The sequence below is a fragment of the Mustela nigripes genome, chromosome 7 (genome assembly GCF_022355385.1).
Source record: "Mustela nigripes isolate SB6536 chromosome 7, MUSNIG.SB6536, whole genome shotgun sequence".
Taxonomy (NCBI): Eukaryota; Metazoa; Chordata; class Mammalia; order Carnivora; family Mustelidae; genus Mustela; species Mustela nigripes.
This window is the reverse complement of record NC_081563.1, coordinates 94716656-94742993: the sequence shown is the minus strand read 5'-3', so window position 1 is coordinate 94742993 and position 26338 is coordinate 94716656. Positions and strand designations below refer to the sequence as shown.

Below are 26338 nucleotides of genomic sequence, written 5' to 3'. Positions count from 1 at the left end.
TGTAAGTTTCATAACTTAGGCTCCCACAGTCTGTGCTAGAATTTACAGAGAAATCCTTCAATACACACACACACACACACCACACACACAGCCTTTATGATCTCCCATTGTTAACAGAGTCTACTCCTTTTATTAGTCTGGCTCTTCACACTTAAGAATCCAGGTACAAATCAAATATTAATTTGAATGACTAAGAACATGTTGTTTTCTGTGTAAAATAAATAAATATATCATATGCATGCATGCTATACCTTTACTTGGGCTGCTTCCTGGAAATACCAGGACAGCAAAAGCCCATGACCCTGCCCTCACTAAGCCTCCATCCGGTCCGATCTTCATAACAGTCCTGTGGGGTAAATATCAGTCACTCATTCTATAGACAGTCCAACAGAAACCTAGAAAGATTAAGATTCCTGCTCAAGGCCTTGTAGTTAGTGTGTTGGGTTTGGAACTCAAGCTTCAAGATTTAAGCCTTGACCTCCTTCATTCCACCACCCTTCCCCTTTCATTTGACAGGAGAGACAACCGCATCAGGATGTCTGGATCAGTGAAATGTCAGTGTGTATTCCCACAAAAGATGAGCTCTGTGAGGATGCTTGGAGAGCTGTGATGAACAAAGCCATACTTTTCCTTTCCCTTGTGTCAGGCCTAGAGAGGTGGGCAGCTCACAAGGATTTCCAAGTACAGATTGTACCAAAGGTTTGCCCTTCATAAAGAAGGGCAAGCCTGAGTGCAGTTAGGCCTGAGACCGTGTGCAAGTAGGAGGCTGTTCAGGTCAGTGTTTCCCTGAAACATGTAGGCCAGGATTAAGGCCACACTTAATCTAGCTGATGAGAGAAAGTCTCCCTCTGAACTACTTCTACCCCCAAGTAAAATTTCCCACACTGGTGATTTTTTTTGTATTCACACTAAATTTACCTTTGAGAGGTAAGTTTTCATTTTTTTGTATTCACACTAAATTTACCTTTGAGAGGTAAGTAAGTTTTCATTTTAGCCAGTTATGCTAAATGTCCTAAAAACCCATCTCCTAACACAGTATCCCGCACATAGTGGCCACTCATTTTGTCAAACGAATGAATAAAAATGAGAGTATTAAGGAGTTTCCTTAATGCTTGTTGATTCAGGCCAGAATACTATCTCTTTCAGTCATTCACTCCACCAGTACTTTTCCCACCCCACGTGCCCATCCTGGCAAAACTCATCTCCTTAAGCTCCATGTGAAAAGACCTCTCAGCTTTTATCTCAAGAGGATTAAGCCTCTAAGAATGTCCATTCAGCCTCTCATTCTTTTGACACCAATTCTCTTGGTCAAGCTGTGTTGAAAGTGGTTGCCTGGCTGTGCCATTTCTCACTGATATTCTTTGGAAGCTGAATATTCAAGGTCATACTAAGGTACGTCCATTTAAAAGCTTTGTGGGAGGTCAGCATCGATTTGAAGGTTGCCACTTAGGGTTCTGGGCAGTGCTTCCCCAAACATGATTACTTGAGTTTTTCATCACATCGCAAAAGGGCTGAGAACCTACAACAGCCAGGTTGTCATTGGCTACTAGATTTATCCTGGGAGAAAAGACTACAGTTACAACTTTTGGCAGCCAGAGAACAGCGGCACAGCCCCTCCACTACCCAGACTTTTCTAAGACCGTGTCTCACTTGTTCTGTCCCAGAAATGCACAAGAATCATGTAAAGACATGTCACCTGCGGTACTTGAGACTGGGAACCCCCAACTCATGCAAAACCAGGGGAGCTACCATGTGCTGCTAGACTGTCCCTTGCAGTCCACACAGTCCTGTCTCTCTTGGGGAGGGTGGTCAGGCTGCTGGGGTCTCACGGGTGGGGCCCATTGCCTATTGCTTGCTCCAGCAAAGCAGTCCTCACTCATGGCATTAAGGGTGGCCATGGTGACTTAAAGTGGTCAGTAAAGAATGAAAGGCATCTTTCATTCTTGGTTGGAGACTCCTGTGTTCCAGAAAATCAGTTCCTAAGTGCCTAGAGAAGTTCTGCTCAGTGGCTGTGCAGTAACATCCCATGCAGGCTTTTAAACATGTCCATGCCCCAGCCACACCCTTGACCAGTCCCATCAGAACTCTGGGGATGGGGCCCAGGCATCAGTCTTCTAGATACCTGGTGACTTCCCAGGTATGAGAACCACAAAGCAGGAGGTCTCAAGATGAGAGAACCCCGTGGGTCATGTTGTGACACACCCTCATTTTACACGAGACCCAAGTGAAGAGAGAGAAAGAAAAGGGATTGAGCTTTGACTATTTCAGTAAAATTGGGGCTCAGGGAGTGTATTATTTTCCCAGGGCTGCTATAACAAGTACCACAAACCTAAAACAACAGAAATGTATTCTCTCACAGTTCTGGGTGCTAGAAGCCTAAAATCAGAATGTCAGCAGGGCTGTGCTCCTTCTAAGGGCTCGAGGGCAGAATCCCTCTGTGCCTGTTCCAGCTTCTGGTGGCCCCTCACGTTTGGCAGGACCACTCCAGTCTCTGCCTATGTTCACATTGCCTTCTTTCCTGTGTCTCTGTTCTCTCCTTTTCCTACCAGGACCCCAGTCATTGGATTTAAGGCCCACCATAAATCTCCGGTGATTTCATTTTAAGGTCCATAACTAATGACATCGGCAAAGAACCTGTTTCCAAAGATCACATTCTGAGGTTCTGGGTGGTCATAAACCTGGGAGATGGGGGAGACACTTGGCAACCCACTACAGTGGATAAGGAGGGATATCTGCATATTTTACATTTCTAGCACCCAAGTCATCTTATACAGCGATTTTTCCTGGCCCTACTATAAATGATGATAATGATGGTATTACTGTCTTTATTTCTGATTCTTCTCCTATAAATCATTGCATGCAAAGCTGCTAAAAAATCCTATAAAATACAGCTTCCTGAACAGATTACTTCATCTTCAGACTCCATGACTTTCAGAGTTGAACACTCACCTCCCAGGACTGAATAGTGTTAAGTGGCAGACACTAGGGTTATAAATTTACATGTGAAGTAACACCCCCAGAAGTGTTTCGGTTTGGTTTTGAAATATTCTTAAAGGGGGTTTACAATCCTGCCATTTATTTTCAGGTGTAATTGTTGAATTGCTCTATGGAAGTTAAGAATGTGGTGTATATACTTGTTTTCTGAAGCAGCTTCAGACGACTCTTCTGGATTAGGTATTTCGTCTCTTCTGTATGCATCAACCCTCTCCTTGGTGATAGATTTACGGGCCCAGGATGACTGGTTGAGTGGGGTTTATTGCAGAAAATCTGGACATGAAAAGCGATTCTCGTTTTGGATCCAACCTGTGTGTTTCACCTAACATCGACTCACAGCCTTTAATTTTAAAAATCCTAAATATAGATGAATTTTCTGTATTCTCTGACCATGGAAACACCCATATCCTAATATTCTCTCACTTTCATTTGAGCAGATTATTAGACAAATGATTTCTGGATTTTAAGCGATAGTCTTTATCTTTAGAATTAATTTTAGAACTACATACCATAATTTTTATTTTCTTTTGCAAAAATGGGTTTGCCACAATCAGCCACACATCTAGCACAGTGTGGGGGAAAAATTGTTTGGGTGTAGACATATGTGAAGGGTAACAGCACTGGGAAATTCAGCGGGCAGAAAATACTTTTCAAATTTCATTTTTAAATTACTGCACACTTCATATAGGAATCATAATTATCCTCCTGTACTCGAGGATACCCAGCGCTTTGTCGGTTCAAGGTCGTTTTTTCCTAGCCGGAGTGATAGTATTGTTTGCATCCCCCTTTGTTATTCCTTTTCCGGGCCCAGCTCTTCCCTTTTTTCATGGGGGATTTCTGCGAAAGCTCTGCCTTGGAGACACCCCTTCGAGGCTGGTGAACCCCACGTTTATAAAACGCTCTTGTAAAGGGTTGTTAAATGCACTTGTTCATCAGATATTTTCTTTTTCCCTTTATTTGTAGATTTAGAAGTATTTTAGCAGGTGTACATTTGCATATAAAAGAGAAGGAAAGATAAGAAGTTGAGGCTTTTTCTCTCTCCCCTTCTCACCAACATCATCTCTCCTCCGTCCCTTTATTCAGCATGTTTCCTCTTTCTTTCCCTGGCTGTTCCATTTTCTAGACACAAAGTGTTTATCAAAAAGAAAAACACAATCTCAGTGATCCCTCACCCACTTTGCAGGAAGACAGATGACTGGGTTCAGCCAGCTTATGTAACAAAGTAGGGAAAGATGTATTTACTGTTGTGTCATTGGTAGGGACTTAGTAGCCAGGGATAGATTTTTTAACCCCCTTGTCTTACTTTATGTTTTAAACTCCACTGTTTTCTACTTTTTAAATGAAATCTTGACGTAGATTTAAGTATATAATGGACATTTAACTGAGAGATCCAGAACAGAATGCTTGAGCACGCGTGTGTATTTGTGTGTACACCAGAACATTCTCATCAAAAAGAGTTGTATTCTTTAGAAATATTTGTTTTACCGAATTATTTGCACTACTCAATAATTTTCTGAGGGTCTGACAATACTAATAGGAGGAAGCATTTCTCTGGAGTTCTAAGACACAGGCTGGAAAATGAAACCTTAAGGGGCCACCTAGGCCTCCAGTTTGCAGACTGCAATTAATATGCAGTTGAGAAAACTCAAGACTTTTTTTTTTTTTTTTAATTTTACCCATCTATCTGAAAGAGAAAGAGCACATGAACAGGGGAAAGGGGCAAAAGGAGAGGGAGAAGCAGACTCCCTGCTGAGCAGAGAGCCTGATGCAGGGCTCCCTCCATCTAAGGACCTTGAGACCACCACCTGAGCAGAAAGCAGACATTCAACCAACTGAGCCATTCAGGCACCCCTGACGTCTTTTCCCTAGGAACCATATTAGCTTTGCTTAAACGTACTAACTTGAACCTCTAGATTTGTTCAATCATTAAATAACTATGAATTTTCAGGGCAACACAGTGCAACTTTTAACAGCCTGATTCTTTACTGATCCTTCCTTCCTTCCTTTTAGAAAAGCCTGGGCCTGAGTTGCCATAAACCTCATGCCTGTGGCTTTGCCTTTTTGCTTTATAAAGCTGACATCCTAGTCTTCTAAGCCATTCCAGGAGGATATCTGAATTATTGGAGACCCCTAGCAAAAACTGCACCCTTTCCTCCAAAGACTGTGCAGCCTGGTCCCTTTGATACAGATGGCTATTTAAAAATCACACAGCTCTTGCAGCGCCACCCCCTGCCCCCATAATCAACTTTCAACTGAGGAAGCTTTTCCTGACCTCGAACTTATATCCCTTGACTGGACTTTTTCTCTAAGGGTTCTTGTGAACACAGAAAAACTTGCTCACTACCTTCAAGTTCTAAGGTTACAGGTATGTTCTGTTTGGCCTGTGCAGGGTTTTATTTTTTTTAAAAAGATAGAATTCTGGCAAGAAGTCTGTCCCTCTTTTACACCTGGCAGCAATTGACTGTCTCCAGATAACAGCTATCCTCTCTGGATGCGACATGAGCTCTCCAGCCTGCTGTAGGGCTCCCCTTCCCACCACTCCCACCATGCCAGAGTCCCTTGTGTGTGGTACCTGTTTGGCTCTAGAAAGCATCTACATTTACAGTCCTGCCTTGTCCTGTCTGTTTGCAGTATCTGTGTACCTGAACCCTTCTTCCCCTATTTCAACCCAGGCTATGCAGCCTTTAGCCTCTCCTGATTATTTTTTTTTCACCAAACCATTTTTGGGTGAGCTCCCAGTCCTTCATATGTGGTTTATTGCAGCTCTACTGGCTAAATAAGGGTGTAGACATTCCATGGGAGAGTGACACCCAGCTCTGAGCACCTGATCCCCAACACAGACCTCCTGATGCCCAAAAGCACAGTCTGTTCCAACTCCTCTAGCTGTTTTGGTGTCTCTGGTCCTTTCTCCACTAGTGTTTATTCCTCCAAGGGAATGCATTTAATCGTTTTACTTTTTAAGCTTCACTTTGCCATTAAACCATTGAAGGAATCATGCATGGGGATGGGGCAGGTGATGTGCCCAGCAGTCCTCAGCTTGATTTTGCTAAAACCCTCTATCATTCAGGTCAGGGCAGCTGCAGATAAAATGTATCCGGGTGGGCTTCAGGGACTTACTAGAGAAGGCCCATAGAAGGTTTAAGGATCAAATACCAGTGAGGATCCATGGTTGGGAAGGGGGTTGAGCTCTGGTTGAATGGAACAGAAGACATGAGCTCTCTCTCAAAGCAGACTTGGAGCAGCCTTGAAGGGAAAGGCTACAGCCCAGTTACAGAGCCCAAGTCCCTTAATAAGGAAGGAAGGGTAAATCTTAAAAGTCCTCATCACAAGAAAAAAAATATGTAACTATTAAGGTGATGGATGATAATTACACTTACTGTGGTGATCATTTCACAGTGCATGCAAATGCTGAAATCATTATGTGGTATACTTGAAACTAATATGATGTTGTATTTCAGTTATACCTCAATTTTAAAAAAGAAGGAAAGAAAACCAGGACAGAAACTAGGTAGAACATGGAAATGGCTGATCTTTCCAGAATAGTTAAATGCTAAGAGTGAACTCACTTCACATTTCTCCCTTGCTAGACTTAGACCAGTAACAATATCAGTACTGTTTAATATTTGGATGGAATATTTAATCCCCCCAAATCTGAAATTAATTTTAACTACTAGCTTGCCATTTTTCACAAAAAACCTCTCCTGAAAATAAAAGGCACATGTCTTCCTGGTCTCTGAGAAGCAGGAGGAGAGCCAGCTCACTGGAGTGAAATGATTTACCTTAAGATAATAAAGGAGAGGAACCCCAATCCCTGCCTCCAGCTGGCAGGAGCCTCTGTGTTTTCTTGTTGTTAAATGTCTGTCTTTGCTTATCTCTTCCTTGACCAATTAAGTGTAAATGAATGCAGAAATAGCATAGGGTCATTATGCTCTGGACTTAGATCCTAAATGCTAGAAAGTTTTTATAAAATAAAAACAAAACAGTACATTTTCCCCTCCTTTACAGTGATGTTTTACCTACTTAGAATCCAGAGGCTTTGTCTTTGATTTTATTAATATCTCACCTCTCTCCAAATAACCTTACAACTCTGAAATAATATGGACATTAGGATTAATTGGAGAGTATTATGATGCCATCCTATTGAAGCTATCCTAGGACAATGAGACTAATCAACAGCAAGAAACACTTTCTGTCCCAGGCCAGCATGCATGCACGCACGCACGCACGCACGCGTGCACTCACACACACACACATTCTGCAGGCACTGTATCTGGTGTTTTATGTATTAAATTTTGCACAAATCTGGTTCCAATGCACCAAACTGATTTCACAATCCAGCAGTGTTTAAAAATGTTGCCTTAGAAGTTATTATTTTCAGAGTTAAGAGTCTTTGATCTGTACATATTTTAATTATATATCATTTAGCGTTCCAAAATATGATGCTCATTTTCAATACTTATTTTTATCTTGATTGATTCTCAGTAGGGCAAGAGAAGTTATATTCTTACTCTTCAGTGTGACAGTAGCTTTAATCCAGTAATAAGGGGCTCATGGTTAAGTTCTTAAATGGAGCCAGCAAACGCAGGAATGCAAGCCCCTGGTGCTGACAGCAGGAATCCTTTTATTTTTGTGGCCGTATTGAAGATACAGCCATGGATCCTTTTTTGTTATGTCTGTGCGATCGGTTTCATTCAGGTATCCTGGAGACCTGATACCTGGTCTGACCTGAGGTGACAGGAAAGGTTATGTCACTCCCGTCCTTTACGTAGCTTTTATTTGTCGTTGTTCCCAACAGTCTTCCCACGGTAGGTAACTTGCAGCAGGCATGATTAGAAGCCCTTCAGGGCCTCCTGTCCTGTGGACCTGGGCCAGGTCCCGGCTGCTGCTGATCCCTCTGGGGCATCTGACTTTGCTCCATCCCTACAGTAAGTCTTGGTTCGATTTTCTCAGCTGCCGGCCTCTTCACACACCCTGTGGCCGCTGGTCTTCCTGGCCCTCCTGCCCTCACCCAGCCTTTCCCCGGCCCTTGTTGCCCTCTAGAGCCAGGAGTGCCTGCAGAGGGCCTGGGAGACCGAGGCAGTCAGGGCTGGACTCTTGAATTTGTTCCTCTAGTGACTTCTGCAAGGCCCAGGGAAGAGAGAAACCATTTTACTAGGATGTGGAGCCTTAACTACAGCTTCATTCCAAATAATGACTGGAATTTGGCCACTTCAGATAAACTCCTACAACAGGTCTTCGAATCTTGAAACCTGGGTTCAACTAAATTGTTTTTTGTTTGTTTTCAGAATTTCTAAAATGTGACAGTTCAAAAAATAATTTGCATGTATTTGAACAGTGTTAACATCATAGGAAGAATTTAAGAAACTTCTCTCTGGGTAGTAGCATATTCTGTATTGGCGTGCCTGGGTAGCTCAGTTGGTTAAGTGTCTGCCTTTGGATCATGTCATGATCCCACAGTCCCAGGATTGAGCCCCATATCAGGCTTCCTGGTCAGTGAGGAGTCTGCTTCTCCCTCCGCCCCTCACCCCTCACCCCACACTCTCATGCTTTCGCTCACTCTTTCTCAAATAAATAAATAAATTAGAAAGAATATTTTGTATTTATGTCTTTTTTTTCCCCATAACTAAAACAATTAATAATAATTTATCAGTATCATCAACTATCCAATCAGTGTTCTAATGTTTTTTATAGGTTTTTTTTCTTCAGTCAGTAGCCAGACTTTACCAACACTCTACATTTGGTCTGGATGACCAGCTAAGTCACTGTTCCAGAAGGGGATTCAATTCATAGTCATACTGGGACAATAGGCATAAACCTGAATTGGTCATGGACAAATTGGGATGTCTGGTCACTCTACTTTTTTCTTTAATTGTGATAAAAAAAAAAAAACATAACATTAAATTTACCATCTTAACCAAGTTAAGTGTACAATTCAGTAGTATACAACACAGTCACATCGTTGTGCGACAGCTGCCTGAAACTTTGTCATCTTGTAGAACTGAACTACTATACCCACCAAACACTGATTTCCCCTTCCCCTTCTCCCCTGCCCTAGTGACCACCTTTCCACTTTCTGTTTCTATCATTTTGACTACTTTCAATAGTCAGTGTCCAGAATGTCATATGTCCAGAATCATACAGTATTTGTTCTTTTCAGACTGCTTATTTTACTTAGCATTGTGCCCTCAAAGTTCATCTGTGTTGTAGCATGTGTTGGGATTTCCTTCTTTTTAAAGGCTCTTAATATTCAGTTGTATGTCTATGCTGCATTTTGCTTATCATCTCTTGATGGACATTTGGGTGCCTTCTGTTTCTTGGGTGCAGGCAACACAGGTGTGCCAATATCTCTTCAAGACCCTGCTTTCAGTTCTTTTGAATATATACTCAGAAGTAGGATTGCTGGATCATGTCGCAGTTCTATTTGTAACTTGTTGGGGAACCTCGATAGTATTTTCCAGAATGGTGGCACCATCTCGAAAACACTCCCACCAGTAGTGCACAGGGCTCCAACTTTTCTGCATCCTTGGTAATGCTTGTTATTTTCCGTTCTTTTGATAGTAGCCATCCTCATGGGTCAGATGTGATTATCTCATTGTGTTTTTCATTTCCATTTCCCTAATGATTGTGATTTTGAGCATCTTTTCTTGTGTTTATTGGCCATTTGTATGTCTTCTTTGGAGAAAGTCTGTTCAGGTTCTTTCCCCACCTTTTCACTGGGTGGTATCAAGTTGTTGGAGTTCCTTATATATTCTGGATATTAACCGCTAATCAGATATGTTATTTCAATCATTGTCTCCCATTCTGTAGGCTGCCTTTTCACTATGTTCACTTTTTTCCTTTGACATGCAACAGTTTATAAGTTTGTTAGAGTTCCATTTGTCCATTTTTAATTTTGTCAACTCGGTTTCACCATGGTATCATCCAAAAAGTCATTGCCAAGTCCAATGTCCTGAAAGTTTTCTGCTGTGTTTTCTTCCAGGGATTTAATAGTCTTAGGTCTTGTGTTTAAGTCCGTAATCCATTTCGAATTGATTTTTGTGTGGTATAAGGCAGGGGTCCAAATTCATTCTTTTGCATGTGGATATCCACTTATCTGTGTCTTTTTTTAAATCTGTAGAAACAAAAGCCTACCAGTTGCTGAAGCAGTCTACCCTGCAGGATAATATAAATCACACTGAAGACAGATTCCAAAAGGCAGATGTTTCTGTATTACAGCTATCAGGTAAGCAGGGCATACTCAGCACCTGAAGCCAGTGTCCGGGGGACCTGGGCTGGCAACTGGTGCTGTGTTCAGGCGAGGGCGGTCATCCTTGGAAGGTTTCTGGGGATTGCTCTGTAACAAATTGTTACCAGGTCAGACTAAACCAGTACTTTTTCAATTCTTAATGAATAACAGTTTAGAAGTCCCCCCTCCTAGATATGTGCTGGCTCCCAGCATGACAACAAAGAGCTAAAAAGACCCTCAGATTCTGCCTGGGATGTTGCGATAGTAACTCCACTGGATATACCCCAAATTCCTTCCCTTCCCTACATTTCCCAGTTTCTTAATCATCAATGGGAACATCATGCTGGGCCACCTTCCCTCCCCAGAATGTTGGAGGACTTGGAGCTCTTTAAATGAAAATACTCTAAATCACAGTAAAACTAAATTTTAAGCTTAAATATAGTTCCTTCAACATAGGATTTTTTTTTAAAGATTTTATTTATTGATTTGACAGAGAGAGAGATCACAAGTATGCAGAGAGGCAGGCAGAGACAGAGGAAGGAAAGCAGGCTCTCTGCTGATCAGAGAGCCCAATGCGGGGCTCAATCCCGGGACCCTGGGATCATGACCTGAGCTGAAGGCAGAGGCTTTAACCCACTGAGCCACCCAGGCACCCCTTGTTGGAACTGTAATTTTCTTTGTTTTCATACATTCTGTTATTGTATTTTTATTGTTCTTAGTGGTTTTTCTCTTATTACACATTTTTTTTTTAGTATGAGTCACCTCAGCTCCCTTTGAGAAAGTAAATGCATTAAAGTATGTTTTAATGACTTTCTTATTTTTATATAAACAATCATGTCTTAATTTCACCTACTGGAATAATGATTTTTTTTTTTAATCACGTAATTCCCAATCCACATCCGGGTTTCCCAGTCATCTCATGAGACAGACTGTTTTTTTTGGAGGGACGTACTTCAGTGGTTCAGACTTCACTTGTCTTTGGGGAGCTATTTCCTAGATAATATTAGTGTTAGAATCAGTAGCTGCAAAGTTCAGTTATTTTGGTTGTTTTGAGGATGCAGTGAGTCACTGCAGGTTAAATGCCCAGCACAGCACCTGTGAGAGAAAAGTCCTCGAAGAGCATTGGTGATGGTGACCTCATCTCCACAAACATGAGACCATGCTGTCTGTTGCTGTAGAAAGCAGGACCCCTACCCTGGTGGAAGTCTTTAGCACTTTGGAAAGATACAACACTTGTGAACCCTCAACTGGGCTTTTCATCACCTTCTTCACATTTGAGTCACAGAACTAGAGTCCAGAGGGATCTTAGAAAGTATTTCTCTAACCCCTCGTGTTACAAATGGGGCCTCAAGAGGGTGAGGCCTCTCTCAGAGCAGTACAGCCCATTAGCAAACAACACCTTTGGAAGATGACTCCACAAATCTGTTTGTGGTAAGTATATTTGCTATAGTTCATTGGACAGGTTCAAAGGATAAGTAAATTTGACATAAATTATAGCATGTATATCAAGTGGCTTGGTACTATTTATATAGTAATAACTAGTATATCCATTGATTAACCTATTCGTAAGTGAAGTGATAGGTTGTATCATTAGGCACCCCTACATTCAGCAAAATGATGCTGTTTGCTTTGCAAGTGTCCAGATTTTCTAGCACTGGGATCACAGAAGTGTTTCTCATGGTCCTGGCTTTCGTTGTAGTTAGATCCTGCTTCTAGCATTTGCTTTACCTTTGGTTATGATTACTTTTTCACATTCACACCCACTGTGATCCCAGGAACTTCTCTGAGCTCCAAAGAAAAGCAGGAAGTGGGCTGGGAGGGCAGAGGGAAATGGAAGCCATGCATCCCTGTTAGACCTCACAAGTTTGTTATACATAGTAGGAGGGGTGTGCACCCTGAACTCTAACTATGGAAGAAGTGCAAATTTCAGTTACTTTTTGTGTCAAATGTTTTAGGCTGTGTCTCTGGACCTGTCACGAAGGCAAGCCACTTAAACCTTGTGCCTTTGTTCTCATGTCTGAAAAGACCTCGTCTTTTTAAGCATGTGGGGACTCTCTTCAGGCAAATGTGGACACCTTGTTAAGCACATCACTTGGCTATGGAGGTTCTGTGAGGCGAGCAAGTAGGAGGTCAGAAGCTCGGCCGGTGCGTTTCCCAGCGATGCCCGTGCACTCTCCATCCATGATACTAGTGACCACCAGTTCAGAATCAGACTGGTAGCCGACACTTCCAAGGGCACCCAGGAGGTAGGGGGTCAGGCCTGCCCTGTGGGGATGGTCTGGTCCCCCCTCTCCAGGGAAGAGGTAGATTGTGCATCTTCCCATCAACCTTTTCATGCTGGGTAAAGAGTGGCCTTGATGGCTTTCAATCGAGGTTCATTCTTCTCTACAAGATGGGAAAAAGAGGATTTGACAGAGGGGTAACTGTCACCCTGGGGTGTCAGTGATTTCTGAGACCTGGTTCCCAGCACCCATCGTTTTGGTGATCTCTCACTGCCCGTGTCCACATGTTACAACAAGGTGGATTATCAGTGCTTAGTGCCAGGGAAGAGATCCATGTGTGTACTTGTGTGTCTTGGTCATTTAAAATAGAGCTCTTTGAGTGATTTTTACTTTTTTTTGGTTTCAGTTTGTCCCAGAAACATCCCCCCACCACCACAAATACACACACACACACACACACACTTCCTTTCAGTATGCTGCCAACGTGTTCCTTGCCTGAGAAGCTCCTTTGCCTTCTGTGGCTTGAACAGCATCAAGCCCCGTCAACGTTTGTTTCACCAAAGTTATTGTGCGGCTGCTGCTCCATTCAGTGCATTTCTTCGCTGTGTGGCGACCGGCACTCACTCTCCACATTTGTGCTTATCACAGGTTTGAACATTGGCAGTGGGACATTCAAGACAAAGACAACTAACAAAATCGTGTCGGAGGCTAGTTTTTCATCGAGCAAAGGAAGTCCTTTGTCAAGGTAAAGTCGTGAAAGCCTTTCTGAACAGCGTCGACAAGATGAGAAATGTCACTCTGTAATGAATGAAACTCATATTATTTTGTTGTGTGACTCAAGGGAAGGTTACGGTTTGGGGTTTTGTTGATCTGAAATAACAGTAGAAACTTCAGTCTACCTTTGAAAATATTTGCACCAGAGCCAAGCATTGTTTTGCAGCTGTTGTTTCGTTGGTTTAAGATTCAATTGACACCTCAGTGAACCACAAATTAGCGTCTACAGCTGCTCGCAGTAGGGCTGCTTAGAGACCACACAATGAAGGGTGTCGGAAAAGGGCAGAGAGAAAACATCGGGCCTTAAAAGAAATAAAGTGGCCTGTTTCTTCTTCCTGAGGCGGCTGACATATATACTGGCAATTGCCTGGGATTTGTTTTCGTATTCCTCTTTTTCACCAAGCCTTTGGGCTGGGTTACCCTTTCCTTTCCTGCAACTTCCCTGCTTATTGTCCATAAAGAACAAAATTTATACTTTCACATCTGTGGAAAATGTAGCCCTTCTCGTAAGTTTTCCAGGCAACAATATGTGAGTTGGTGAGTTGTGTGCTGGATTTGTCTCCAACATGAAATACTGACCATGCGGTAGCATTGGGTCAAAAAGAATTTATCAGTGGGGACAGAAGCAGTTGTCTGAGGAGATACCTACCGTTTTGGCTTTGGGCTGCATGTTGCTTAAAACTGCACAAATTTCCTTTTGTGATAACAGTTCTCATTTATGCGATGTCCTTTAGATGATTGGGTTACTTTTTAATTAACTTCTTACCCTGATGAAATTTTAAAACAGAAACTTTACATATCTAATGTCCCATAAGATAAAATGTCCCATAAGATAAAATGATTTGATCCAGAAATCTAGTATTTTTAAAATGTTTTCACTTTTATTTTGAAAAACATTGTAAAAACAAAAAAAAAATGTGATATTTTTAGGACTCAGAATATCTTGAAATGACATTCTAAAATTAGATCGTTCATTTAGAAACCTGGCAAGTTCAATTTTAGAAAATCACTCATGTAGTTCTCAGAAATTAGCATCTGTAATACCTGGGTTTTCGTCCTTGTTTTTGAAGGAAGTGGGAGGAAATGAATCATGGAACAGGAAGAGTGCTAAAGTGTTATATTTTTTGGGTTATACTGTAAATTCAATTCTGGGCCTTCTAAAGGAAATTTTAAAGGTAATGAGTTCTACAGGTAGTTTCGGGGCATCCTATTACCATTTCTTAAAGATTGTTAGAAGTGGCACTCATTGCATGGAGCACTGGGTGTGGTGCAAAAAACAATGAATTCTGTTAAGCTGAAAAGAAATTTTTAAAAAAGTTTGTTAGAAGTGCTCTTTTCTATTATATCTTAAGGGCACAAAAAAAGCTCAATTCTTCTTTAACTTGTCTTTATAGGTATACACACCTGAGGCAGTTTTAAAATACATTTAGAAAGCAGCTGGGCCCCAAGAACATTAACTAAGTCTTGTGTCTGTATGTTACTAAAGTAAATTCACACTTTCTTCCCCCTTCATTCTGAAGCAAGGACGTATCGTTCCTACGTGAAATTATTTTTCTAAATAAATTACAAGTCATCTTATCACCCCCCTTTAAGGAGGTGGGAAAAATCAAGGAATCTTTGGTTCTAGACCCTTACTAATGATCCAGTGAGGAAAAGGCCTGGGTGTTGAGTGTGTGGGTTCGGTGTGCTGTATGTCATGGTGTGGTTGCTGTGCTGGGTTTGGTGGTGTTAGTACAGCACCCTGGGCTTTGGAGAGCTCTAGGTTTGTGGTTTGTGCCTGGATTCACTGAAATTTCTTAGAGGCTTACATTTAAGGATCCCACTTACTGCAGTCACTCCTCGTGCTTTATTGCTTTTACAAGTGGTCTCGAAACCCAGTACTTGAGAATAAACATAACAGTGCGGTGCTGCTGTAGCACTTTTAAAAATTCTTCTTTGCTCTATTTTGTCAGTGAGCTGATGAGCAACCTCAAAAAAAAAAAAAAAAGACCCTGCTGGACCTTAAAAAAAAAAAAATGGCTTCCTCTGATGTCCTAGAGACAATAATTATGATGTGCTAGTTAAGCCCAAACTACAGCTGAGGGATTTTACTTTAAAGCAGCGGCTTGGGTGCAAAAATGCATTTATAGCTCTTTGTCTGCACCTCATTATGTGTGGGCCTGATTCATTAAGTAATTGGTTTGCAGTTGTTTACATGAGTATTAAGGCCTTCTTTTCAGCCGCCTTTGAGAGATACATTGTGCAAATGTTGCCTGTGATGAATGCAGAATGAGGTCCAGAGGGTCCGTCCTATTGGCTAAACAGTGCACTCTGTTGAAAAGCCTGAGAAAGGGATTGGGTGCTGCTTTGCATAGCAATGACTTTCTTAATAAGCGTTACAGATTAATACACACAAGCTATAAAAGATGCAAAGAGATACTCTTAGCACATTTATACATGCTCATTTCATTGTGATGGTGGTGGGATCTGGGTGCTTTCATATTCCGTTTTTCAGAGCAGCAGCTTCAGTGCATGAGCCGTAATAGAATCCGATGTTTATTGTATTATAAATCACGGGCAAGTAGGCAGATCGGCAACAGTTTATTATTAAAGATTCTTTCAGTGTAAATCTTTTTCTACCATTGTATTTGCTTCAGCAAAATCATTTTGTGGTTGAGTGGGGATGAAAGGCATAATGTACGAAGGAGTGAGTCCTAATAGGAAGCCGTTCTCCGAGTAAAGACCACTTGTTCCCTTTTGTTCAGGGGTGCATGCCAGAGCTTCCTCTCCTCTGCAAACATTGTCTCGCTTTACCTTCCTCAGGAAGCAGTTTTCACGCTCCGGGATCCATTTATTCAATGGAGAGTATATTTCAACAGCCTGTCGTGTATAACTTCAGTTTACTGGCCAGATCGAGATAACATTTTACAGGAAGAAAAGGATGTGTGCTTGCAACATAATTGCCTGGGGGAAAGGTAGCAGAAGTCACCCAGGCGCAGCACCCTGGCAGGGCCACTGTGGGTGGCATTCTGCAGCCACACGCGTGGCCAGTGGAGGGCGCCAGGTTGCAGCTGATGCTCTGGTGGGGACCCTGGGATCTCTCTTCTTGCCTGGTCACTGTGCCATTTTCCCTTGGGCTAATACAAAGATCACAAGGAATCAGTACCAGTGAAATAAAAATGCAGTTTTTCTGGAAGTCCTTTAGGCTCTCCTATTAAAGTCCCCATTCCCCGTCTCTGGCTAAACAAATCTACATTCTCCTTAAATGCCATTGAATAAGCAGCTGCCTAAATATCCTCCATGTTTCTTCTCACAAACCCACATACTTTATTTTTTCTACACAGAGCATGGAAGAGCCAGTCCCTTGCTTGACTAGCTGAAGGGAAGGAGTTAACAAGTTGACCCTCTACAGGCAGCTTTACAAAAAAAAAAAAAAAAAAAAAAGGCATCTGCTGCAGGGCCCCTGGCTAACCATCAGGGGGCGCTCGGACTTTGTCAAATTAAAAGTGTGTCTGCTTTCCGTCTGCTCTTAAGAAAACTTGAAATTACTGTTTACCAAGATTTGTTGGCATACCTGTGGGGGTTTTTTTCTTACTGAATTATTTCATGCCTTCTGTTTTTCAGAAGTATATGTCTTCTCTAAGAAAAATTCTAGCCGAAGATGCAGTTTGAGACATTTTAATACCAATTCTAGCTAACAGTCAAATCATTAGAATTAGAAGTCGGTTTATAGATCACACCTTTTTTTTTTAATCTTTTTTTTTTAATTCTATTTTTTTTTTTTTTGACAGAGATCACAAGTAGGCAGAGACGCAGGCAGAGAGAGAGGGGGGAAAGCAGGCTCCCTGCTGAGCAGAGACCTCCCCGAAAACTCTGGGATCATGACCTGAGCTGAAGGCAGAGGCTTTAACCCACTGAGCCACCCAGGCACCCCTATAGATCACATCTTCTTACTAGTTATTTTCAGTCTTAAAGTAAGAGCCTAGAACCAGAAGGGCACTTCCCAGTAGGAGACCCTCCCGATTGTCCCCACGACCATACACCCTGCCCTCGGCAGGATCCATCCTAAGAGTCTCATTGCCAGACTCTGCTGACATGACCTCAAAGTCACAGTAACTTGGGTATTTTGTTAACAGGCTGTGGACACATTTTTCCGTTAAAGCAATGATACTGACCATGAGGTTGAAAGTCATTGTGTTACTAATATTGGGATATCCCCCAGGACTGACTGTTTTCCAGATTCCTCTTCCCATGGCCCCACTCAAGTACCACGTGTACCATCATCTGCAGTGCCCCCAGCCTGTTCCCACGTGCCCTATGCCCACTGGACAGCCTCATGTCATATCCTCATACAACCTGCTGCATCATATGCACCAGCTTCTAGTCTTGCTCTTTTGCTGGAATGTTTCTGCCCCACTCTTTCACCTGGCCAATGCCCACTAGACTGTCAAGGTTTAACTATTAACTTTCTAAAAGTTTCCTAAGCAGAGGAGCTGGTCATACAATATGCCCCTGGTGTGGCACCATGGCTAGTTCTAGCATCATCTGTAACATAAGGGTGGTAGCCATTTGCAGGTACCTTGCCCCCACTGTGAGCTCCTCACTAGGGCCTGGGGAGATTTTGTTGGCCACCAGTGCTCAAAAACCATAGAACTTGCTGAGTGTGTGAACATCTGTATATAGCTCTACTGTTCACTCGGGCATTTGTCTTAGATGTTCTCACCTCTGGGCGGCATCATGTACCCTTTCCACAGGGAGCTTTCCACAAAGGTCTCTGCACAAGCATGTGGAAGAGGAAAGGCCATGTGCACTTGCATGTTTCCCAAGGGAGACTCTTGCAGTCAACTTTGACTGTGTACACTCTGCTCACACACTCTACATTTGGCTTCCAGGAAGCACACTGGGTGTACACATTTTGAGTGGCTTCCTGTAATCCTTACCTGACTGCCATCCTGTCTGTTGGAGAAAGGATGTCTGGCTCCTGGCCCTGAATTTGACAAGGGCTTGTAGGCTCTTGGCACATGTTAGGGGCTTGGCTGTTGCCCCCTAATTCTGCTGCTGTCAATTCTTGGCCCACCCTGCAGTTGCCTTTTTTGGCTGATGTCACAGTTCTTATTTTGCTGTCTGTCTCCCCAATGAAGCATGAGAGGCCCAGGCAGAGGTGAAATGTGTCTTGCTTGTGGCTGCAGGCCTAGCACAGAGCTGATGTATAGTGTCACCTGTACGGGATTTATGAGAGAGTGAATGAGTGAGTGAGCAAACGAATGAACAGCCCATTGCAGAGGAGAGGTTTGGCCCATCTGCATGTACCAGGCCCAGCAGAGGCAGTTGCCTAGTCTCTTCCCCGTCCCATCCATCAGGCTCCTCAGGGAGGAGACTTCATGCATCTTGGGCCTGTTGCCTTTCAGTCTGTCCCCAGACTTTCCCTTTCCTTAGCCACTGTGCCAGAGGACCTGTCACCTCCACTTAGACCCCATGACTGCACATCACTAAACCAAGCACATGCCCTTGTTCACCCAAAAGCTGTAAATGTGTGGCAGGGCCACCCCCTGAGACCTACTGCTCCCAGGCTGTTGAGCGTGATTGTCTCAAAGCTGACCAGGACAATGCAAGGAAGACCTAACTACCCCCATTTTGCGGACAGAAAACAGATGCTCAGAGAGGTAGGGAACTTACCCAGGGCCACACAGGGAGCAGAGTTGGGCATGGGGGCTGGGGATGGGGGGTGGCCAGAGGCTCTCTGGCCCCAGAGCTGGCACTGTATACCATCAGCAGTCCAACACTGGGATAGGGACCAGTACCAACGTAGGTTCTCCCCACCCTACTGTGTGACAATTTTTCACCGGTTCCTGTGGGGAAAGGTCTTTGCAATGCATGCCTTTGGGAAGTATCTGTGAGCCAGGAGGAGCTCTGCCCCACCTCGTCCCCTCCATCTGCTAGCACTGTGTGTCTTGAGACACATCCCGCTCAGCCTCCCGGGCCCCACCACCTAGACAGTGAAAGTGCTGGATTGATAATCAAACCATAAATGCCCTGCTATAATTTAATAATAGATTTCCTAGAAACTCATAGGCTTTCCATAGCTCATTTTTACTGTACTTGCTGGTTCCACAAAGCAAAACTTCATGTTTACAATAGACCTTGCCATCTAACTGTGTTGATATTGACTGTGTTAATCTGATTAAGTAACTATTTCTAGCTACATTAGCCTTGTACTGCTATAAAATGGACAGTCGGCACCCATAATTTCAACTATTTCTTTAGTACTCTGTGTGTTGCCATGATTGCATACGTAGTGCCAGGTGCTGCTCTCAGACTGTAACCTATTAAGACCGTGGCCAACCTTAATGTCTCAAGTTTAGCAAGGATGAACACAAAAGTGACTTTGACTTGAGTTCCCCAATCTGATTTATCAACGACAGGGGATTTATAAACAATTACTGAAATTCATCACAAATAAGATAGCTTGCTGGATAGAAAGAGGGAAGCTATGTGATAAGGCCAATATGGCAGAAGGTTAACAATTGAACATCCCCTTCATGGGTACATGGTATTTACTGTACAGCTAAGGGGAAAAATTGCCAAACCTACTGGGAAAATCTGCAGCATTTAAAAGCAAAGTCTAAAGTCTAACCATGGGAAATAGTCAAGTCTGCTGTCTTGGATCCCAGGAGTTACCATGAAGACTGCAGGGGAAAGGCAGGCCCTTTGATGGGCTGCAAGTATGGCACGCATCACCCGTGCAACGGGCTTGGTGCACTGTGGCCCCAAGGCAAAGTCCGGGCCTGCCCGCCGCCTGGTCCTGTACAGCCAGCTAGCTAAGAGTGGTTTTTATATTTTTAAATGGTTGGGAGGAATCCAAAGAAGAATAATGTTGCATGACACCCAGAAGTACTGGGAAATTCAAATTGTAGTGCCTGCCTGTAGAGGTTGAATTGTAACAGCCGTGTCTACCAGTTTACACATTGTTCACAACTGTTGTCATGCCACAACCACAGAAGCGAGCAGTTGTGACTAAGACCAGATGGCCCACAACGCCCAAGGCGTTTGCTCTCTGGCTCATTAAGGCAAACCTCTGCTAACCTGGGCATTATAAGATGGAAATGTTACTTGCGTTCTCTCAGGGAAGATGAAGCAGTCCGGTTCCAAGCATGTGTGACAAGCTATGGTGACCCTGTCTCATGGCCTGTAAGACTAACTCTTCCATTTTTTTCTGCTTTCCAAACTGAAAATGTTTTGTCTCTAATTTGCTGTAGTAGCTAGACAAATTGGCTATATCTAGTTCTGGGGAATGTTCTCCCACCATGCCCCTGGGCCTCATCTGAGCTTTACATGTTAGGTATAGCTCCAAAAGAAACGTTGACCTGAAGAATTGTGCAATTCAGATCAACTTTGGGGTGTCACGCACTTTGTGGCATGTAGAGATGGCTTCCTCCAGGGAAAAATAATTTCCCCAAAGATGTGGGGATGGAGTAGGAAACACCTAGAGGCATTTTCCACCTTTCTCAGTAGGTGAACCACACATGTTTAGTTCTGCAACATATTTCTTGCACATTTCCAATAAGAAACTTAAACCTGATTCTGAAATCCCATAAGCAGAAACCTGCAAATCAAATGCTTTGTCAGCACATATCAGCACATATTGGTCAGGTGTCTTTAAGTAGGGCCCTGCTCTTAGTGAGGTTCCTCTTTTCATTCCACACATAATCCCCAAGCGTCCACTAAGTGCAAAGCACTGGGTTACCCTGAGCCAAACAGGTAGCGTCTGTGCCCTCACAGAGCTCATACTCTGGAGGGGGCGTGATCACACATGTGTTCGTTACACAGATGCTTGTGAAGTGGCAACTTGGATGAGGATTACTATCGTGGCGGTGGTGCAGGAGAGGAGCAATGGGGAGGTTGTAGCAGAAGGACCCAACCAAGTCTGGGGATCAGCCTTGGAGGTACTGTTCAGGATTTAGGGCTTTTGCCCAAAAACAACAGGAAGGCATCAAGGGTCTTTAGTGAGGAAGTGGAGTGATCAGGTTTGTGTTTTGACGAGTTCACTCTTGCTTCTGAGTGGAAAATGGACTGTAGTTCACTCTTGCTTCTGAGTGGAAAATGGACTGTTTGTGGCATCACGTACTAGGGGTGGTTACAAAGTGTAGGCAGAGATGCTGGTGTAGTTGGCTGGGCAGCAACAGTGCAAAGGGAAGAGCAAGGACTTCACGAAGTACTGGGAGGCCTATTGGCAGGACCTAAGGGCTGATTGGGTGCAGGAGGGCAGAGGAGTGGAAGGGGTTGGGGAGGGAACAGAGGGTCCAGGTGCTGTTGGCTGAGATAGGAGGGGCCTGGCCCAGCAGGGGAAGTGAACCACACTGGGGAGATTGTGAATTTGGTAATGGATGGGCATGTTGACCACAAGGAACTTTGGAAGCATCCAAGTAGAGCTAGCACATGAGCACTGGACATACTTCTGGAGCACAGAGAAGTGGTGGGGGCCATAGTGCCCTTGTTCTTTCCAGGGGTTCCCCACTACCACACCCTACCACATCCTCCTTCTCCATCGCGGCTTGTGAGGTCCACTCCAGCTTTCAAAGCAGGATCCAGGAGGTGCCCTGCAGGCACCCATCACCTACCCTGTGCTCCAGGTTCTCCCAGCCCTTGGCACTCTTGCCCTCTTCCCCTGCAACTCTCATTACTTGGACTACACCTGGAAAATTAGCCTCTCTGTACCACCAGCATTGTCAAATCCACCTCTGCCCTGCCATCTGGACCAGTGTCCGTATGAAATGGGAAGTAGGTAAACAGTAGACAACACCCAACCCAGTAGTTGCATTTAGAGTGTGTGTGTGTGTGTGTGTGTGTGTGTATTAGGGGTGGGGAGGGGGCTAGTACTTCATGTCAGATGGACCCATGTGGATGGCAGCCACCTTCCCTGCCACCTCTGTGACTGCTGGTGAGTGCCAGGCCTTATTTCATGGCCACAGAGCTGGCCCGTGGGGAAATAGTTGCAGGCAGCTGAGGTCATGGCAGATCATGGAACAGGCACCAAGTTTAAAGGGAGTGTTGGCAGATTTTGAACCCAGAAAAATGATACGTGAGTGGAGCTTATTCTACAGAAAAAGAAACCAACCAAATCCATAAATTATGGCAGCTCCGGCCAACAGCAGGTTTTTAAGCATAGGTTAACCATAGGGAGGGGGAAGGTGAGTTTACAAGGTTTCCTATATCAGGGGAACTGGGGTTCTAACCCTGAGCAGGGACCATGCACATTGGGGTCTGTATTCTTCATTTTACTCATCTAAAAGCCTGGACGGAATCTGTTTTAATGAGACAGTCTATCAATCTGATGCCAGTGAATACCTTGGCAGGAGCACATTACTCAGTATTAGCATTTTGTGCATGGGATACCTAGAAATCTACACACTGGTGTCCAGAATACTTACATTTCTCAAGTATTTTACTTTTAGCTTGTCTCAAAGTACCAAAACTTTGCCCGTTCTTGTTTTTGAGAGGGCTGTCAACAGGAAGTCCGTGCTCTGCCTCACTGCCTGTGGGCTCCTTGTCCAATGCTACAAGCCGTGCCCACAGGAGCATTCTGACCTGGTCTCTGAAGAACCAGCACGGAACACACTCAGAGACCCTATGATGCTGTCGCAACAGCGACCCACCCACCATGGCAAATACCTCTGGCCACCATAGTCCTGACATTTTCTTCTTGCTCTTAAGACTTGGAGAATATGGGGTCCTGCGATCGAGCCCGACATTAGGCTCCCTGCTCAGCAAGGAGACTGCTTCTCCTTTTCCCTCTGCCGCTTCCCCTGCTCATTCTCTATCTTTCTCTCTGTATCTGTTTGTCTCCAACAAATAAACAAAATCTTAAAAACAAAACAAAACCCAAAACGTGGGGAGCACGCATAAAATGCCTGGCTTTTCAGTGCATCACACGGACTTCGCTCATGTGCTCATTGCAAAAATATCAGTCTGATAGGACTATTTTTTCAGGACTTAGGCTATTTCTTTATTTTTCAGGCATGAAAATGAAAAGAAACTACCTACCACTTTAGAGTCTAAAGGTAAGAGAATTCATTTCGTGTTTTACTGAGAGTTGTTGGGCACCTTTTATCTGTTTTCTGAACCCTCACGTAAGGGCTTTGAGGGTGCCTGTGATCACAGGGGGCCCTTGCAGCCCTCCCCAGGGTGGCATAGTCTCTGAGGGGATCGGAGGGTCTGCTCGGGGCACAGTTCTTCAGTGACAGGGCTGGGACCTGACGACATATGGGGGTGCCACTGGGCCACAGTGGCTTAGCGTTCTAATTCACAAGTATGAATTTGCATGGTATCCTGGCCTCCACATCCAACTGATTGCCAACATTGGTATATTCTACCTGTGAAATATTTTTTGCCTCTTTCCCCAATCTCACAGCTAATGCCCCACAAGTACCCACTGCTCATTATATGACAGGGCTCCTTAACTGGTTTCCTCACATCCAGTCCCTCCCCAAGTCCTGAATGCCTTCGACCTGGCTACCAGCATCTAAAACTTCACTGAGCCTTCTTACTTTCCTAGTTAAAAATTGCTAGTGCCCTCCACTAGGTGCAGGATAGAGTCTCTAATTTGATCCCTTTGTGGTCTGGCCCTTCCTTACTTTCCAGCTGTGTTCCTTCCAAGGTCTTGTCCTCTTCGGGTCAGGTCACAACCAGCTTTTTCCAAATATAAGGCATACCTTGGAGGTATTGCAGATTTGATTCTAGACCACTGCAATAAAGCCAAATAAAAATTTTGGTCTCCCAGTGCCTATAAAATTGTATTTACACTATACTATAGTTTCTTGAGTGTACAACAGCATTATGCCTATAAAAATGTTAATCAGCATTAATTTAAAATACTTTAAAAATAACTAAACACTTTATTGCTAAAAGATGCTAATCATCATCTGAGCTTCAGCAAGTCATGATCACTGATCACAGGTCCCTCTATGAAGTATAATAATAACAGAAAGGTTTAAAATAATGAAGGAATTACCAAAATGTGACACAGAGACTCAAGGTGAACAAATGCTGTTGAAGAATGGTGCCAATAGATTTGCCTGATGTAGGGTTGACACAGACCTTGAATTTTTAAAAATCCCAATCTTTGAGAAGCATAGGAAAATGTGGTGTCCCTGGATACCACACTTGTTCCTCTGTGCCTTTGCTCATGCGGTTTTTCCCTTTTCCTTAGCACCTTGAGTTCTTATTCACCTTTGAACCCCCAGCCCACAGGGAGACTCTCCCCCACCTCGCAGGCCAGCACTATGGCATGTTTCCTGTGGAGCTTAGGCTTGCTCTGCTCATATCAGCTTAGACCCCCTTCCCAGGTGGCCTGTGATCAAGAGCATGGGTGTGAATCCAACAACCTGGGTGGGACTGGTAGCTTGAGCACCCTGTAATGCTGCGATTGGGACCAGTTTCCACCTGTTTGCTCAGTAGGTGGAGGCTTTCCAAGGTAGGAAAAGGGTGAAATGGGACTGGATATAAGAAGTCACCACAGAATGGCAGTGAGTACAGCAGAGATATCAGTGGTCATGGAGATGGTCAGTATAGCAGACAGTGTCCTCCCCCCATCCTGACTGGCCAACTTGGAGATCACAGTGCAGTTCATAGGCACGCTTGTGGCCTTTGGTGGCCGAAGGCAGTGCTCATCTGCCTGAGGGCTTTGTCTGGCCATGGGAGCATGCCCAGCCCCTACAGGGCCGCCCAGAGTGCCAGGGAGTGGATCTCCTACTTGAGAATAACCCCCAATGAGAAGAGGAAATTGGTCAGTAAATAACCCCAGCTCCTTACTCTTTATTGAGACAGTTTGAGGGAAGTTCTGGTCTCTCAGAGGGTGCCCTATAGGACTGGGCCCCCTTGTGCCCTGCCCGCCCCCTCATGAACACACCCTCCGTTGGTTTCCTTTCTTCCTGCATTGCTCTTCTAGCCTCTCCCGTGGTTCCCAGGATCACCTCCCAAGTAAACCATGTGCACGCACAACCTGGTCTCAGCACACAACTCATGCTCTTCTTCCCCTGTGCCTTCCCTTCTCCCCTTTGCTCTTGTGGAGACCAGAGGAGATGAAAGGGCAGGAGCAACTGAGCTGAGGCAGTCCCAGGCCTGACGAAACACCCAGCAAACCCTGCTTCCATAGTAATCCTGGCCTTAAAGACCCATCCTGCAGCAAGGTTCTGGGCACAACAAAAAGGAAGGAAATATTCTGCAGTGTTTTCCATAGAACACACTGAAATGTGCGAATGAGTGCTGTACTGACACGCATTCCAGATGCATCTGTCAGGTTCGTCCCTCCTTGTCCCTAGTAGGTCTTTTGCAGGCCAGTGGTCCTGTCTGATTAAACTATTTGGCTGATGAAGTCCAGCTGTTTAGATGGAGAGATACTATTACTGTCTGGTTTTCTCTTCCAGCCTTCTGGGGTGAGTCTGATGACAGTAACTCAGAAATTGAAGCTGCTTTACGTCCTAGAAACCATAACACATCCGCTGATGATTTTGATGATTTTTATGACTAATAAGCAGTAACAACTGTTGGAAATAAAGTCATTAAACAAACTAAAACCCTGTGTTTGTATGTGATATCCTAAATAAACATGTGTTGTTAAGCTTTCTAATTGTTTTATGGGAAAACTTGGGACCACATTGCTACTGGAGCAAAATTCTGTACATAAACATAAACTAGCATATTCATTTGAAGTGCTATCAAAAAACAAAGTGATGAATGAAATGCCCATCAAAATTCAAGTTGGTTTTTTTGTATAAATTGACAAGCTGATGCAAAAATTCATATTGAAATCCAAGGGAACAAGAATAACTAAAACAGTCTTGAAAAAGAACACCAGAATTGGAGTACTCACACTTCCCAATTTTGAAACTTACTTAAAAACTGTAGTAATTGGGCACCTGGGTGGCTCAGTGGGTTAAAGCCTCTGCTTTCAGCTCAGGTCATGATCCCAGGGTCCTGGGATCGAGCTCTCTGCTCAGCAGGGAGCCTGTTTCCTCCTCCCTCTCTCTCTCTCTCTCTCTCTGCCTGCCTCTCTGCCTACTTGTGATCTCTGTCTGTCAAATAAATAAATAAAATCTTAAAAAAAAAAAAACTAGTAATTGAGACAGTGTGGGACTGGCATAGACAT

General features: G+C 43.9%; 1 protein-coding gene across 1 annotated transcript in view; it reads left to right on the top strand.

Annotated features, from left to right (window-relative positions):
- The window catches only part of LOC132022399 (centrosomal protein kizuna-like), a 55034-nt gene extending 29237 nt beyond the window's left edge, over positions 1–25797 (top strand). Inside the window, exons 7-10 of the mRNA XM_059407661.1 lie at positions 10112–10216; positions 13090–13186; positions 23209–23252; positions 25617–25797. Coding sequence (XP_059263644.1) covers positions 10112–10216; positions 13090–13186; positions 23209–23252; positions 25617–25720 — 350 coding nt within the window. The 3' untranslated portion in view covers positions 25721–25797. The remainder of the gene's footprint in view (positions 1–10111; positions 10217–13089; positions 13187–23208; positions 23253–25616) is intronic.
- Positions 25798–26338: the final 541 nt, after the last annotated feature.